Here is a 17,846-nt window from a genome sequence, read left to right as displayed (position 1 = left end):
TTGTCATAGGACGGATGTCCACCATTTCAACAACCGTTGCGCTGAATTTGCATCACTTTTTAAGGTGTGATTCGAATTCAGTTATTTGGATGTGAATTCAAAAATTGTGTAATGTTTTACCATATTAATAATTTTTATAATTTTTTATGATTTTTAATCCATTCTTACGCTTGCCTGTAACGCTTGACCTCAACAAATTTCAAAAATTCGCAATATTTCTAGAATGGATTTAGTATTTTTTTTTCGACAAAATTTTAATAATTTGTACTTCTTTATTAATAATAAAACATACTAACTTATTATTACTAATATTTTAAGTTATGAATGACGACAGCATGGAAATCATTACAAATCGAAAATATTGATTAAATTCTTATCAAAGCAAAACAGTAACTTTTATGTCACAGTGACAACAGTTTGACAAAAATTCTTCGGCAGAAAATTCTTGACAAAATTTTCTATAGAAAAAAACAATGTGACAAACTTTTCTATAGAAAAAATATTTGGCAACATTTTCTATAGAAATTTTGACACAATTTTCTATAGAAGAAAAACTTGGTATAGTTTTCTACACGCAGAGAAGGAATATGATCACACCAAATATGTTTCAAATTCTAAGAAAAATTTCTATAGCAACTAAATGTTCTATAGAAGAATAATTTTGACAAACTTTTCTATGGAAGAAAACTGAAGAAGAAGACAAATTTTGAGAAAAATTTCTATAGAAAAATAAAATTTGACAAAATTTTCTATAGAAGAAAACTGAAAAAAATTTCTATGGAAGGCAAAAATTTCAATAGATAATAAATGTTGACAAAATATTCTATAGAAGAAACAATTTGATACAATTTTCTATAGAAGAAAAATTTTGACATTTTTTTTTTTTTTATAAGAAAAATTTTCTATCGAAGAAATGTTGACAAAATTTAAAAATTTTAATTTTCTATCAAATTTGTTTTATATTTATTATTGAAATTTTGTTATTTTCTTTCAATTATGAATGACGATAGCATGGAAATCATTACAAATCGAAATTATTGATTAAATTCTTATCAAACCAAAACAGTAACTTTTAAGTCACAGTGACAAGAGTTTGACAAAAATTCTTCGGAAGAAAAAAAATGTGACCAACTTTTCTATACACATAAAAAAAAAATTTTTCTGATTCAATCGCGAAATTAATTGATGCAATTAACTTTTTAATTGAAATGTCTTCAATCACAGAAATTATACCATCAATTAAAAAATTAATTGGTACTAATAATTTGTGTGATTGATTTTTATTTCAATTAAAAAATTTGTTGAAAATTAAATGTTTAATTGAATATTTTTTAAAACTCAGTTAAGATTTTAATTGGAAAAATTTTCGTGAAATTTTTTTCTGTGTAGAAGAATAATTTTGACAAAAGAGTTTGACAAAAATTCTTCGGAAGAAAAAAATGTGACCAACTTTTCTATACACACAAAAAACATTTTTTACTTTCAATTCAATTGCGAAATTAATTGATCCAATTAACTTTTTAATTAAAATGTCTTCAATCACAGAAATTATACTATCAATTACAAAATTAATTGACAGTCAATTAAAAAAATAATTGGTACTATTAATTTGTGTGATTGATTTTTATTTCAATTAAAAAATTTGTTGAAGCAATTAAATGTTTAATTGAATATTTTTTAAAACTCAATTAAGATTTTAATTGGAAAAATTTTCGTGAAATTTTTTTCTGTGTAGAAGAATAATTTTGACAAAATTTTCTATGGAAGACAACTGAAGAAGAAGACAAATTTTGAGAAAAATTTCTATAGAAAAAAATTTTGACAAAAGCAAGAAGAAAACTGAAAAAAAAATTCTATGGAAGGCAAAAATTTCAATAAAAAATAAATGTTGACAAAATTTTCTATAGAAGAAAAAATTTGATAAAATTTTCTATAGAAGACAAATTTTGAAAAATTTTCTATAGAAGAAAAATTTTGAAAATTTTTTTATAGAAGAAACATTTTGACAAAATTTTCTATCGAAGAAATGTTGACGAAATTTAGAAATTGTAATTTTCTTTCAAATTTGTTATATATTTATTATTGAAATTTTATTGTTGTGATGTTTCATATTTTGTTTTTGTTTTAGATAGCCATCACCTGCTGGGCACCGTCGTTTTTTTTTTGATTTTATCAATTTCTAGTGATAAGAAATAAACCGGTGTTTTTTTTCCAAATTTTAAAATTCTTTGCAATTAACTACTTTGTGTCATTAGCAATTTAACTGCCAAAGGGTAAACATCAGTCTAACCGCAAAAATAATATGATAAAAAAAGTGTTTTCACGTGATCAAACAGTTTAATTGTTAATTCCCATAAAACGCGTCTTTTGAGAAACGGTCACAATTCCTCAAAATTAAATATAAAATTAACCTTTTGTAGCATTCATAAATTATTGGGAAAAACTAAGCTGAATAAAAAAAACAAAAAAAAAGTAATTATTTATTAATTAAATATTAATTGTTTTAATTCAATATAAGCACTATATTTCCTATCTATAGCCATGCTAAATATTCGCGAAAGTTATAAAGTGGAAGTCGTAAATTATAAAGAAACATATAAATATTACTTGGCAAAGCAATTATACTCATTTTGTACAAAGAAATCAATAAGTGTTTGTATGTTTGTACACATTTTCAAAATAAGAATTCAAAGTGTTCTTTAAACATTTTCTATATGAGACTAATTGGTTTGTGTGTAAAGTGTTCATATAACAAAAATAAATGAAAAATGTTGTAAAAATTAAAAAAAAACAAATACAATTGATAACATTGATAAGATACTTAAAACCTGATTATATTTTAAAGAAATATATAAAGTGCAATGGAATTTGATACTTCAAAGCCTCCGTCCTATAACGAGTTCATTGACAAGTACACACATCCAGAAAGTAGGTCACAAACAATTTTTCGGTTAGGTGTTGCATGAAGAGAAGTGTTTATTTAATTGTATGATTGGGAATATTTTCATCGTGAGCTTAATGAATTTCCGTCGTGATCGCGTACTGAAACAGTCAATTTCTGTTAAGATAATATAATCATCGAATTTACACCCAGAAAAAATGTAAATGTTTGTCATGATAATATCAGAATAATAGGATGGGCCACAGTGAAATTCGAATAGAAATAATAGGCTAATTATCGAAAATGTTATGATCTCGAAGAAAAGAGTCCCTTTTACTTTGATGCGTTCAGACGAGTGATGACCACAGCTGGCCATAGAATCATTTCAAATGGAAAATTAAAACTCGTATGTGCATTTGGTAACCACATCTTGCAAACGCAGCAACTCTTTTCGAGTCAAATTTTGTTGTATTGCTGTAAGTTGTACGATTATGTCTACATTTGATTGCCATTACGTCGTGGATTCCATCGAGTTATCATTTACGGAATCATTGCAATTTTTTTTACCACCGCCATGGTCTGGCAAGGCTACCAATATCATTATCAGAGAGTATTAAGATAACAAGAGGACGAACATTTCTCTTCTACAAAAACAACAAATGTCAATCGTATAGATGTCGCACAATGCCTGCAGCTTTGGTATAACCGACGTTGCGGTCGAAGCGCTGTTTTGATAAATTCTATATTAAGGCATCGGCAGTTATAATTTCAAATTGTCTGCCAAAATATTTAATAGAATGAAAAGATTTATATAAACGAACATTCTTTACTACAAAATAGGTTCTAAATCCTATTTTTCTTACGTTTCATAAGGCCGGCAGAGAACTGAACCGGGTGACGCCGACGCAAACTGTATGATATGTGAGAGAAGCGCTGAAAAAAAACTGTATGACATTAGATAAATTTCCTCATGACTGTCACCTATTGATGCAGTTTCGCTTGACAGTTTCGTTCTCTTGTTATCTTAATACTCTCTGTCATTATCAGAGAGAATAAAAACACAAGAGAACGCAAAGCGCTCGTCTACAAAAACAACATATGTCAACCGTATAGATGTCGCACAATACCTGCAGCTTTGGCATTACCGACGTTGCGGTCAAAGCGCTGTTTTGATAAATTCTTTATAGAGTCATCAGCAGTTATAATTTCAAATTGTCTGCAAAAAAATTTAACGGAATGAAAACATTTATAAAAAATAACATTTGTTACTACAAAGTAGGTTCTAAATCCTATTTTCTTGAACTGAACTGGGTGACGCCGGCGCAAACTATATGATATTTGAGAGAAGCGCCGACAAAAACTGCATGATAACAGGTTGGCTGATAAGTCCCCGGTCGAACAAAGAAAAACACATTTTTTTGTCAAAATTCGTTTTTATTATTCATCATAGTTCCCTTCAAGAGCGATACAACGATTATAACGACCTTCCAATTTTTTGATACCATTTTGCTAGTACTCCTTCTGTTTTGCCTCAAAATAGGCCTCAGTTTCGGCGACCACCTCTTCATTGCAGCCAAATTTTTTCCCTGCGAGCATCCTTTTGAGGTCTGAGAACAAGAAAAAGTGGCTGGGGGCCAGATCTGGAGAATACGGTGGGTGGGGAAGCAATTCGAAGCCCAATTCATGAATTTTTGCCATCGTTCTCAATGACTTGTGGGACGGTGCGTTGTCTTGGTGGAACAACACTTTTTTCTTCTTCATATGGGGCCGTTTTGCCGCGATTTCGACTTACAAACGCTCCAATAACGCCATATAATAGTCACTGTTGATGGGTTTTCCCTTCTCAAGATAATCGATAAAAAATTATTCCATTAGCATCCCAAAAAACAGAGGCCATTACTTTGCCAGCGGACTTTTGAGTCTTTCCACGCTTCGGAGACGGTTCACCGATCGCTGTCCACTCAGCCGCACTCAGCCGCACTCAGCAGCACTCAGTGATAAGAGAGAAGTTCTCCACTGGAGTATCACAATGGATTGAATAGTCTAAGTGCACACAAAAAATATTACCAAAAGTTTTCCACTTAAAATTTTAATTGAATTCTATAAAATTTTCAATTAAAAATTTAATTGTTTCAACAAATTATTTAATTGAAACAAAAATCAATCACAGAAGTTAATCGTATCAATTAAATTTTTAATTGGATCAATTAATTTTTTAATCTATCATTCTGTGATGTGAATTGGATCAATTAATTTCGCGATTGAAGACAAAAAAAAATTGTCTGTGTGAGTCTGAAAATATGGGTCTGTCACTATCCCTAACCTCACGTGTTATTTTGATTTTAGTTTAAAACCATGCTTTGACTAAACTACAAGAGTATCTTAACCAACAAAGAAAAAGTATGTTATGACAAATTTCTTTGGGCAATCATTTCGGAACTCCCACATTCCTCATCAGCATCATCTAATTCGTTTTGTTTTGGTTTATTCTTCAATCATTAATACTGTTTGAAAACAATTCGATAAAGACTAATTAAAAAAGTTTTGTTTTTAATATTCCGACTAATTCTAATATAATTCTCAATTCCAAGTTGTTTACTTAATTTTTAGCACTTTATCCGAATTTTAACTTTCGAACTGCAGACGGAGAATCGAACCGCGGACACTACCCAGCTAAAAAAGCGTCGCAAAAAAAAGTAGTAAAAATGTTATTTTTGTGTGTGCTCCACATCTTCTTAAAGGAGTGAAGGTATGGTCCACAGTATCTTCATCCTCAAAATACGCCTTAAATACACCATCAGCCACTGCTACTATTCGGCTTTAGGACCACAGTTGCCAAAAATAATCTACCAAAATTTGGAGACAATGTTACCAAACAAAAACATCTTATTTTTCAAAATTTTATGTCTTTAGAAAATTTTCACAGAATTTTATTTCTATAGAAAATATTCTATAGAAAAAATTGTCAAAATTTTATTTCTTTGGACATTTTTCTCCAAGTTTTATTTCTATAGAATTTTTTCTCAGAATTTTATTTCTATAGAAAATTTTCCCCAAATTATATTTTACGAGTATTGAATTTTTTCTCCAATATTTTTTCTAAAGAAATTTTTCTCCAAATTTTATTTCTATACAAAATTTCCAAAAAAAATTTTATTTCTAAAAAATTTCTTAGTTGGAGAGGAATATTTTGCAAAATCTACCAAAACATTAAGAATTCTGCCAATCTACCAAACAATATAAAATCAAACATTTTGATAGAATTCTACCAATTGTGGCAACCGTGGTTAGGACTGGGCAATAAGAAGGGGGTCCCTTATCATTGAGCTAAACATAGAATATGGCAGCACTCATTTCAGCACCTGAGGTATTACAATGGACTGAATCGCTCACTTAGACTATTATGTAAAAAATATCGGACTGTCTCTATACATAACCTAATCTATCCTAGGTGCCCGGTCATTGAATATCAGTTTCCAGAAATTTGATGGAATCTTTCGTCTCATGGTATCTCAGTGAATTCCTTTTTTTTTTTTTTTGAAAAATAAATAAAAGAAGCAAACCGCCCTCAAAACAGTTGACTTTTTTTGTGTATAAAAATGCGGTCCGCAAATAGATAGCGCTATTACAAAAAATAACTCTTCTTCCGAAACGAAATGCTAGACCAACGAAGTTTTATTTGTTGATAAAGTTGTCTCTTTAAATAATATTTGCATTTGCCCAACAATCTTAACTTTAAACTGGAAAAACAAAAAACCTCTTTGGTCTAAAATTTCTTTCTCCAGTAAAGAAATTATTTTTTAACTAACATTCACAAGGCTTACCCTGAAAGATTATTTTTTAGGCCTAACATTCACAAGGCGTACACTGGAAGAATAGTTTTCTTTTCTGAGAAACGAAGTTTTAAACAAGCAAAATTTTCTTTTGACGCTAAAGAATTTTGTTTAACCCTGGACAGTCATCCTTCGTCAAAATGACGAAGGATGACGTTAGTATACAAAAAATAAGGATGATTTTCCAGGGTTAAAATTGGAGAAAATAGTTGAATCGCATATCATGAATTTGAGTTTGTTTGGTCAATAAGAAAATATTTTATAAGAAGGGGAATTTCGGTTGTCTAAAATTTCGTTCCTGAGGGAAAGTATTTTATCTTTGGGTGTAGGTCTGTATTTCCCAGCCTGTGGGATTATTACTATATAAATTGTAGTATTTTGAGCGAAACAACATTTATTAATGTAAAAAAAAAATGAATACAAAAAAGAATTCCGAGTGATTGGAAAATATTGACTTTGGACATTTCAATATTTATTCATTCAAATTAGTTAAAACTGGTTGAAACGTAGTAATTACCCACTTCCACAATTCAAGATATCTGACTAATAATAACTTGCATTTTAAAATTGTTGTCACATGCCTCCATTAAATCAAATTTATGCAAATATTTGCTATTCTCCAATTGCAACTAATTCCGTCCGTACAAAGTTTACTTCTAAATTTTTTAATCTCAGTGAATTCTAGTTTTCTCAAGTAGAGAAAATAAAATTCCGAATAGATATAATACAATTCTGAAGAAAAAGCAATCTTTGCTAATCATAAAATAAGAATAAACTTCATTTATATTGAACATGCTCGAAACAGACAATAGAATTGTTTACTTGGGAAAATGGTCTATAATAAACAGACGAGCAAGCTGAATGTACTATATAAAATTTCTCACGCAATAAGAAAATTAATATGGATTAACGGAAGAATATTATACAGGGAAAGAAATATTACAAAATATAACGATTAACTCTGCATTAATATTCGAATGATATCCGAAAAAAACACAGCTACATTGAAAACTATATTGGCCTGATTAGTAATGCGGTTTAGGACCCACACTTCACATAATATTGTATCCAGAAAAATTGTCTAAATAGAAAAAATATCATTAATATGAAAATAGTGCTAAATTAAAAAAAAAAACTAATTAATTCAATTATTTTTTTTTAATCAAAACAAAAATAAATCACACAAATCAGTACCCAGAAAAATTATTTTTTGTCTTCAATCACAAATTTAATTGATCCAATTCATTTTTAATTGAAATGTCTTCAACCACAGAAATGATAGTATCAATCAACAAAGTCAATTATAAAATTAATTGTTCCAATTAAAAAGTTAATTGTTACAATTAATTTTTCTGATTGATTTTCAATTCAATTAAAAAATTTTTAATTATTCAAACTTGAGATCAAGCTTGAAAAATTATTTTCTATTTAATATTCAAGTAAAATTTGTATTGGAAAAAAATGTTGGTGATATTATATTTCTGTGTAGGATCAATCAATGTTTTTAATCATTTAATTGATACTATCATTTACGTGATTGAACACGTTTAAATAAAAAACAAGTAAGGAAAATCTAAAGTCGGGCGGGGCCGACTATATTATACCCTGCAGCACTTTGTAGATCTAAATTTTCGATACCATATCACATCCGTGTTGGGGGCTATATATAAAGGTTTGTCCCAAATACATACATTTAAATGTCACTCGATCTGGACAGAATTTGATAGACTTCTACAAAATCTATAGACTCAAAATTTAAGTCGGCTAATGCACTAGGGTGGAACACAATGTTGGTAAAAAATATGGGCAACATTTAAATCTGAAGCAATTTTAAGGAAACTTCGCAAAAGTTTATTTATGATTTATCGCTCGATATATATGTATTAGAAGTTTAGGAAAATAAGAGTCATTTTTACAACTTTTCGACTAAGCAGTGGCGATTTTACAAGGAAAATGTTGGTATTTTGACCATTTTTGTCGAAATCAGAAAAACATATATATGGGAGCTATATCTAAATCTGAACCGATTTCAACCAAATTTGGCAGGCATAGCTACAATGCTAATTCTACTCCCTGTGCAAAATTTCAACTACATCGGAGCAAAAAATTGGCCTCTGTGGTCATTTGAATGTAAATCGGGCGAAAGCTATATATGGGAGCTATATCTAAATCTGAACCGATTTCAACCAAATTTGACACGCATAGCTATAATGCTAATTCTACTCCCTGTGCAAAATTTCAACTAAATCGGAGCAAAAAATTGGCCTCTGTGGGCATATGAGTGTAAATCGGGTGAAAGCTATATATTGGAGCTATATCTAAATCTGAACCGATTTGGCTGATATTTGGCAAGTTTTTCGAGACTCATAAAATATTCGGATGTACGGAATTTGAGGAAGATCGGTTGATATACACGCCAATTATGACCAGATCGGTGAAAAATATATATGGCAGCTATATCTAAATCTGAACCGATTTTTTCCCAAATCAATAGGGATCGTCTTTGAGCCGAAACAGGATCCTATACCAAATTTTAGGACAATCGGATTAAAACTGCGAGCTGTACTTTACACACAAAAATACACCAACAGACAGACAGACGGACAGACAGACAGACGGACATCGCTAAATCGACTCAGAATTTAATTCTAAGACGATCGGTATACTAAACGATGGGTCTCAGACTTTTCCTTCTTGGCGTTACATACAAATGCACAAACTTATTATACCCTGTACCACAGTAGTGGTGAAGGGTATAATTAATATATAATAATTTTGAATATATAATAATTTTGATCTGCCAAAAAATGTGCCTACCAGAAATATTGATTTTAGACCCCATAAAATATATACCGATCGACTCAGAATCGCCTCCTGAGTAGATCTAGCGTCTGTCCATGTTCGTCCGTCTGTCTATGTATTTGTTGTTTGGAGGATTCCGGTCGCAATTATTAACCGATTTTGATGAAATTTGTTTGAATTTTGGACACAAGGACGAACGCTATTGACTCTAATGTTCTATATCATCCAAATTGGTTCAGATTTAGATATAGCTCCCATATATATGTTGAGCCCGATTTTCAAAAATGTTTACTAATTCAGTAGGGGTGGTTTAGGATATCATATAGTCGGCCCCGCCCGACTTTCTACTTTACTCATTTGTTTTGAAATACCTACAAAAACATTCATTATTCCCAAATTAGAAATTTTATCTATTGAACAACATTATTTTTATGTATTTTTTTTTATAAACAAATTTTTGCCGATTTTTTTTTTTGCTATGTTAAAAAGTTGAAGAATGACATTCATAAATTTATTTAATAATTCATATTAATAGCGGTATTGTTAGTTCATATCGTTGCCTTTTTTCTCGTGACCATGAACGGACTACTGGTGGGTGGTGGTTGGGTTCAAATAACTCTGAGCGTATTTCGAATGCAAAATAATAATTGGCAATAGGGTAAATGTGCATATTTTATTATCGTCCCCAGATCGTCGAACTATGACATGCTCATTTCCTTATCCTTGTCCTTGCCCTTGTCCTTGGACAAATCCACATAACATTGATGAATGTGTTTTCTAAACTGACATTTGTATTGAAATTTAATATAAAGGGTAATGACAATAGGAACAATTCTATGCACTAACTTATAATACCCTGTTCCACAGTGTGGCGCAGGGTATAAAAATTTAGTTGGTCTAAAATTTCGTTTCGGAGAAAAGATTTATTTTTGTATGTGTAAGAAAATTTATTTCCTTTGCTTTGTAAGAAATTGTTATTTATCAATTCAATTTCTATTTTAATTCCAATAATAAACGACATACTTCCTCCTTGTGACCGGCTACGAAAGTTATTCGTTATATTATGTTGCAAAACTTGTAGACATTTTATAATTCCAATAGTTATTGAGGTGATTGATTTAGTCATCGTTTTTTTTTTTTTTGATCAGAGGTTGGGATTGAACCCATTAATTTCGCAAAAAATATATTTTTGTGTGTTAGCATACACAAAAAAATATTTTTTGTCTTCAATCACGAAATTAATTGATCCAATTAATTTTTAATTGAAATGTCTTCAATTACAGAAATGATAGTATCAATTAAAAAATTAATTGATCCAATTAAAAAATTTCAATTCCAATTAAAAATTTGGTTAAATCAATTAAATTTTTAATTGAAATTTTTCAATTAAGACATTATTGGAAAAATTTTCGTGATTTTTTTTCTTTGAATTTTTATTCGATATTATTTCATAATTTAAATAAATATAAAGATTTTAACCATCCTTATCACTTTCAAATAAATTTATACGTATTTATTGAACCCTTTGTGAATATGCGTATTTATTTATTTTTCCATTGTCCTTTACTGCTGATGTTGGTGAGGTAACCAACATTGCCATTTTGAGTTACTGTCTTAGAAGTTATAAAAATATTAATATTGACATTGAAATATAAACAAATGCCAGAACTAAAGGCTTTGCTATAAACTGGCAGATATCTATGTCTTACCTATTACCAATGGTCATTTGCTGCTAAAAGAGGCGTTTGTGATACAGTTTGTTTTTTATTTATTTTTTCCGGAAGAAGATGTCACACACAAGTACACACTCGAAAGTTATCATACATAATAAATTAAAAAGTCGTTAATTAATTTCTTTTCTTTACACTTTCTTGATGATTGACGATTGTGTTGAATGAATGAATGCGAACAAGCACTTGAAACAGTTTGGTTTGCGATTTTGTGCAGTTAACATCGATTAGAATCGAATTGTGCTCTGGCAACGGGAAGATTACTTCGAAAGGCGAACACAATAAAAGTAAGAATGTTTGGCTGGAATTGGATTATCATATACACGCAGAGAAGGAATATGATTACTTCAAATATGTTTCAAGAGAATCATGTTACTTTTTTACGGGGAAAATTTAATATTTTTATCGCAAAAATATTCTTTTCTCATCAGATAGAATATGATTGCCGAAATCAGATACATAATTTCTGCGAAAATAAAATGGTTGCGACAAAAGCATAACATTATGCTCTTGAAACATGTTTGGGATGATAAATACATATATTCCTCCTCTGAGTTTATCCTTCAGAATGGGCTTATGATCTTCACTTAACTATAGACATGTTTGTATGAATTTATTTCGACATAAGCCGGCTATCATAAACCTTTTTTCCGAAGGTTCAAGTGTGGTTCACTTTGGGTTTATCGAACTGCCTGAATTTATTCTGACAATTGGTTGATAGTTTTGCTGCAATGCTGATGAGGAATGTGGTAATTCCGAAACAGCTGTACATCCAACCATCTTGCAGTCTATAGGGCTTTGCCCAAATAAATTTGACAAGCATACTTTTCCTCTGTTGGTTAAGCTACACTTGTAGTTTAGTCAATGCATGGCTTTAAGCTGAGATCAAAAACAACAATAACGATTGAAGAGAAGCCAACAATAACAAACAAAAAGAAATAAAATTTTGACAAAATTTTCTATAGTAATAAAATTTTGACAAAATTTTCTATAGAAATAAATTTTTGACAAAAATTTTCTAAAGAAATAAAATGTTGACAAAATTTTCTATAGAAATAAATTTTTGACAAAATTTTCTATAGAAATAAAATTTTGACAAAATTTTCTATAGAAATAAAATTTTGACAAAATTTTCTAGAAAAATAAAATTTTGACAACATTTTCTATAGAAATAAAATTTTAACAAAATTTTCTATAGAAATAAAAATTTGACAAAATTTTCTATAGAAATAAAATTTTGACAAAATCTTCTATAGAAAAAAAATTGAAAAAATATCAAAAAAAATATATATTAATTGATCATTTGAATGCTAGTATCAATCACTGTTTTAATTGGACAAAAAAAAATACTTCATTAAAAAATTTATTAATTTTATGGGCAAATTTCAATTAAGTTTTTAATAGATTCAATTAAAAATGTAATTGGTAAATTGTTTAATTAAAAAATGTAACTATTTTCAATTACTTTCAAAACTGAATTTTAGTGTTATTAGTTTGATTAAAAGATTGATTGTTTAAAATACATTTTTAATTAATAAATTTTCCATCACCTTTCTTAACTGTCTTAGTCTTCCGAGTATGATTAAAAAATTAATTATATCAATACACATTTTTAATAATTTTAAATTTAAAAATTTTCAATCATTAACTTAATGTTTTTATCTTGATTAAAAAGTTAATTGTGTCAATTAATTTATTAATTGAACAATTTTTCAACTGCAATTAACTTTTATTTTGGTGGTATTTTTTTTCTGTGTACTGGTTAAAAATACGTAATGCGCCTTGCAGACTATAAGTTAATCCGGACGACAGTGGTCGTGTCGATCATATCCCATATATTGGCCACAATTCTACGAAGTTAAGTCCGAAGGCATAATCGATACTGCTGCATGTTTATGGGATCGATAACACATTTACCGATTATTTAGTCATCAACGAATTGTCGTATTGATTGGATACACTGTAAGATTCTTGACAAACACAGACATTCCGTCCGGAAAAACTTATAGTCTGTAAGACCCATAACATTTAAAATATTTAAAATGTTTTGTAAATCTTTATAGAGACCGATATATGTGATACAAAAGTCGAAAAGGAATTTTCGCTAAACGATTTTGGATTTTTTTTTTTCAATTTGGTAATCGACTTTTGATTTCTTTGTTTTTGTAAAATCGATTGTTTGATTTCTTCGTTTTTCTAAATTGCATAATAAACTTTCGATTTTTAACAAGAAATGTTAAAAGTTGGCTTTGAATTGAATCAAGACAATTTCGTTTATATTTCTATTACTTACCAACTTTCAGTAAAAATTGTTTTATACGCCTTAAGAAATCTTAATGGGAGATGTATTTATATGAGAGAGATATTTTTAAATGATTTTTTTATATTTCCCTGTATTAATAAAATTTGTTTCTTGTTTACTTTATAGAATACCTAAAGTCTTTTCCGTGGAGCAACGGAAAGCCCTGGACCGCTAATACAACAATAATTTTTTCTTGATCCTCAACGAGTTTTATAAAATTCGCCACCACGACGCAGTTTACTTGGCTCCTTAAACCACAACACTTTTGTGTTTATAAAGTTAAGAAAAAATCATATCACGCTGTCAATATCACATAGACACGTCCTTTTGGTGCGGCAAGTAGCTTTTAACAAAACAGAATTACCACATACGATACGCAGCCAAAAATTTCATAATGCCCGTTCAGTCACCAATTGAAATTAGCAATCGTGTCATTGAACATATCGATGATATTGATCCGCTAGAATATCATGGCCACTGGGAACCAGTGGGAATTGCTCGTATACACAATACAGGAACATCGGCTATGGTAACTTTTGGCAAACGCAAAGAACTACCGTATATAGTAGGTGGTTGTTTGGGAGATGAAAAATATATATTCGAACAATTACATTTCCATTGGGCTGATACAGATGAATCTGGCTGTGAACATACTCTGGAGGGTATAAAATATTCAATGGAAGCCCATGCGGTACATTTTAATGCAAAGTACAAAGATTTCACAGAAGCTAAAAATAAACCAGATGGTTTGGCTGTAGTGGCATTTTTTATACAAGCTTGTGGTGAGAAGGATTGTCCAGAATTTAAGAAAATTACCGAAGGTATTCGTATTGTGCAGAAAATTCATACAAATGCATCTGTTGATTCAGGTATTTGGTATTAGAAAATCAAAAAAACATTTTTTGATCTTTCTAAAGATGATAAATTATTTCATTATAGATTGTCTCTCATGGATTGGTTTGCAGGAATTAAGTAAACATTATTATACATATAAGGGATCTCTAACAACAGCACCATATTTTGAAAGTGTTACATGGATTATATATAGAACACCGATATATGTATCAAAAGGACAGGTAAGTTGAGTCATGCAAAAGCTAGAATGTTGCTTCTCTATCCGATTGATTATCTTTTGTCGAAAAGACAAATAAGAATTTATTTGGTAACGTAGTGTAGATCTTTATGATTTCTCTGCTGTTCGCTGTATAGGACTTATCGTTCCAAATGTTTTCGTTGTATTATAATAATTCGCGTTTAATACCGTGACGAAGAAACATCATAAGAGAATAAAAAAAAATATCCTTGTAGAAAAACGAATTTTCAATCCCATACGTCGAAACCAGTTTTGCCAGTATTGAGGATTTCCCCCAAACTGGGGATATTTTTCGTGAATGGGTGCGAAACTTCGGAGTTGGGGGCTTGGGGATTTGGTGGTGAATTTCCATAAATTTGGGGATTTTTATACCCTAAACCACATAGTGGTCAGGGTATAATAAGTTTGATCTGCCAAAAAATGTGCCTACCAGAAATATTGATTTTAGACCCCATAAAATATATATACCGATCGACTCAGAATCACCTCCTGAGTCGATCTAGCGCTTGGTGTCCGTTCGTCCGTCTGTACATGTATTTGTTGTTCACAGGATTCCGGTCGCAATTATTAACCGATTTTGATGAAATTTGCTCCAGGGAGTTTTTTGGGCACAAGGACGAACGCTTCTAAATTTGGACGAAATTGGATCAAATTTAGATATAGCTTCCATATATATGTATCGCCCGATTTCGACAAACGGGGTTACGTTGCGCTTTTTCACAAACGGATCGTCACCAAATTTGGCAAAAAATAATCTTTTTCATCGCCCTTCAAGTCTGCAAAATTTCATCAAAATCGGTTCAGATTTAGATATCTCATATATATGTATCGCCCGATTTTCCCAAATTTGACCACAAAACCCTTATTTATTAACCAATCTTAGTCAAAGTTAGCTAAATGTAATCTTCTATAGCACTAACTATAAGTGCAAAAAAGCATCTCAATCGGTTCAGATTTAGCTATAGCTCCCATATATATGTACCGCCCGATTTTTCTAAATTTGGCCATAAAACCCTTATTTATTAACCAATCTTACTCAAAGTTGGCTAAATGTAATCTTCTATAGCACTACCTGTATGTACTAAATTTCATCGAAATCGGTTCAGATTGAGATATAGATCCCATATATATGTATGTATGGCCTGATTTTCCCAAATTTGGCCATAGGACCCTTATTTATTAACCGATCTTACTCAAAGTTGGCAAGATCCAGTCCTCTATAGTACTAACGGTATGTGCAAAATTTCATCGAAATCGGTTCAGATGTAGTATAGCTCCCATACATGTATCGCCCGATTTTGAAAAATTTGGTTGTTAGGGACCTTATGTTTGACCATAGAGCCTCATTTCTTAACTGATCTTACTCAAATTTTGCACAAGGTAACCTTTTGTTGTATTAATCAAAACCGCAATATTATGCAAATTGGTTCAGATTTACATATAGCTTCCATATATATGCATCGCTCGATTTTCCCAAATTTGGCCATAATACTCTTATTTATTAACCAATGTTACTCAAATTTTGATGTACTAACCGATCGTATTTATACTTACTTGTAGCTCTTACATAAGAATATTGCTCGATTTTTACAAAATTGGATTTATTACCCACACTAATGGAACGATTTTCTCTTGTTTTTATAATGGGCTCAATATTAGTGGCATACTAACTCCGTAGGTGCAATATCAACTACAGCCAATGCTGCTAGAAGTAGGGGAAATTCCCTATATGTAGTTTTTTTTTCTAATATTTAGCGTCTTGTAGAGACGTAGGGCCGCAATGTAGGGACATTTTCACTCAACATAATTTGTAGTATGAGCTATAGTCAGATTGAGACAAAGCACCCATAAACATGTACCCCTTAATTTTCTTAAATATGCAACTGTGGTTTATCTCCCAGACCTATATCAATGTTACCCCCACAAATGCTTATGATTACTAATTCAGTAAGGGTGGTTTAGGGTATGATATAGTCGGCCCCGCCCGACTTTCTACTTTACTTACTTGTTTTTTGTTTTTTTTTTTATCGATTTAACGTAATAAATTAACATCAAAATCTACATTTTTACAAAAGAAGTCCTGTGGTTCGTCAACATTTAAAAAAGAAAACTATGCTGCTCTTTATTCCACGGTATTCGAAAGGATACAAATGGAGCATTTGAACTAGAAAAGGACACAGGATTTTATTGCGGGGGCCTAAGCTCTTTTTTCTAATTTTACTCAGTTTGTCTAAGAAATTCTACAATTGCAAAGTCATTCCAGACTCGTTGCCATCATAATTAGTGTTTCTCACTGAACAATATATCCGATAAATACAGAAATGATGAAGATAATTCACCTTAATATTAGGTTAGGTTAGGTGGCAGCCCGATGTATCAAGCTCACTTAGACTATTCAGTCCATTGTGATACCACATTGGTGAACTTCTCTCTTACACTGAGTGCTGCCCGATTCCATGTTAAGCTCAATGACAAGGGACCTCCTTTTCATAGCCTGTAATGTGGAACGCCGTGAAACCACTTAGAGAAGCTTTGAAACCCTCAGAAATGTCACCAGCATTACTGAGGTGGGATAATCCACCGCTGATCTACCATCACGGTTGTCACTCGAGCCAAAATTAATCTACCAAAATTGGAAGAAAATTTTACCAAACAAAAATTTTTCCATAATTTCTATATAGAAATTTTTGTCAAAATTTTATTTCTATATTGAAAATTTTGCCACAATTTTATTTCTTTATAGAAAATTTTGTCGAAATTTTATTTCTATATAGAAAATATTGTCAAAATTTTATTTCTACCAAACAATAAACAAATCTACCATTTATGGCAGAATTATAACAACTGTGGCAATCGTGTCTACCACCCAATTTTACCACTTGAATATTTAGAAGTAAATTTTGGTTTCACCACTTAGAGGAACGCCGTTCGGACTCGGCTATAGAAGGCTATATTTAGAGGTCCTTTGTCATTGAGCTTAACATAGAATCGGGCTGTACTCAGTGATAAGAGGGAAGTTCACCACTGTGGTATCACAATGGACTGAATAGTCTAAGTGAGCCTGAAATATCGGGCTGCCACTATACCTAACCTAACCGGTCTCTTGGTGTTGTGGTTCGAAATCTTGATATTATTGCAGCTTGCAAGCTGGTTTGACAAACTTTATTTTTTTTTTAATTTTTAAATTATTTCTGATTTTCTACAG

General features: G+C 30.7%; 1 protein-coding gene across 3 annotated transcripts in view; it reads left to right on the top strand.

Moving 5' to 3' along the window:
- Nucleotides 1-17,846, top strand: part of CAH3 (Carbonic anhydrase 3) — a 51,198-nt gene that overhangs the window by 31,996 nt on the left and 1,356 nt on the right. For 2 of the 3 annotated variants that reach the window (XM_075302464.1, XM_075302466.1), the window contains 2 exons: nucleotides 13,675-14,417; nucleotides 14,488-14,624. In XM_075302464.1, the coding sequence (XP_075158579.1) occupies nucleotides 13,943-14,417; nucleotides 14,488-14,624 (612 nt within the window). In that variant the 5' untranslated portion in view covers nucleotides 13,675-13,942. Of the gene's footprint in view, nucleotides 1-11,397; nucleotides 11,534-13,674; nucleotides 14,418-14,487; nucleotides 14,625-17,846 lie in introns of those variants that run through there. The other variant, XM_075302465.1, reaches the window with a different exon arrangement.

The sequence above is a fragment of the Haematobia irritans genome, chromosome 3 (assembly GCF_050003625.1).
Source record: "Haematobia irritans isolate KBUSLIRL chromosome 3, ASM5000362v1, whole genome shotgun sequence".
NCBI lineage: Eukaryota > Metazoa > Arthropoda > Insecta > Diptera > Muscidae > Haematobia > Haematobia irritans.
This window is presented reverse-complemented; position numbering and strand designations above follow the sequence as displayed.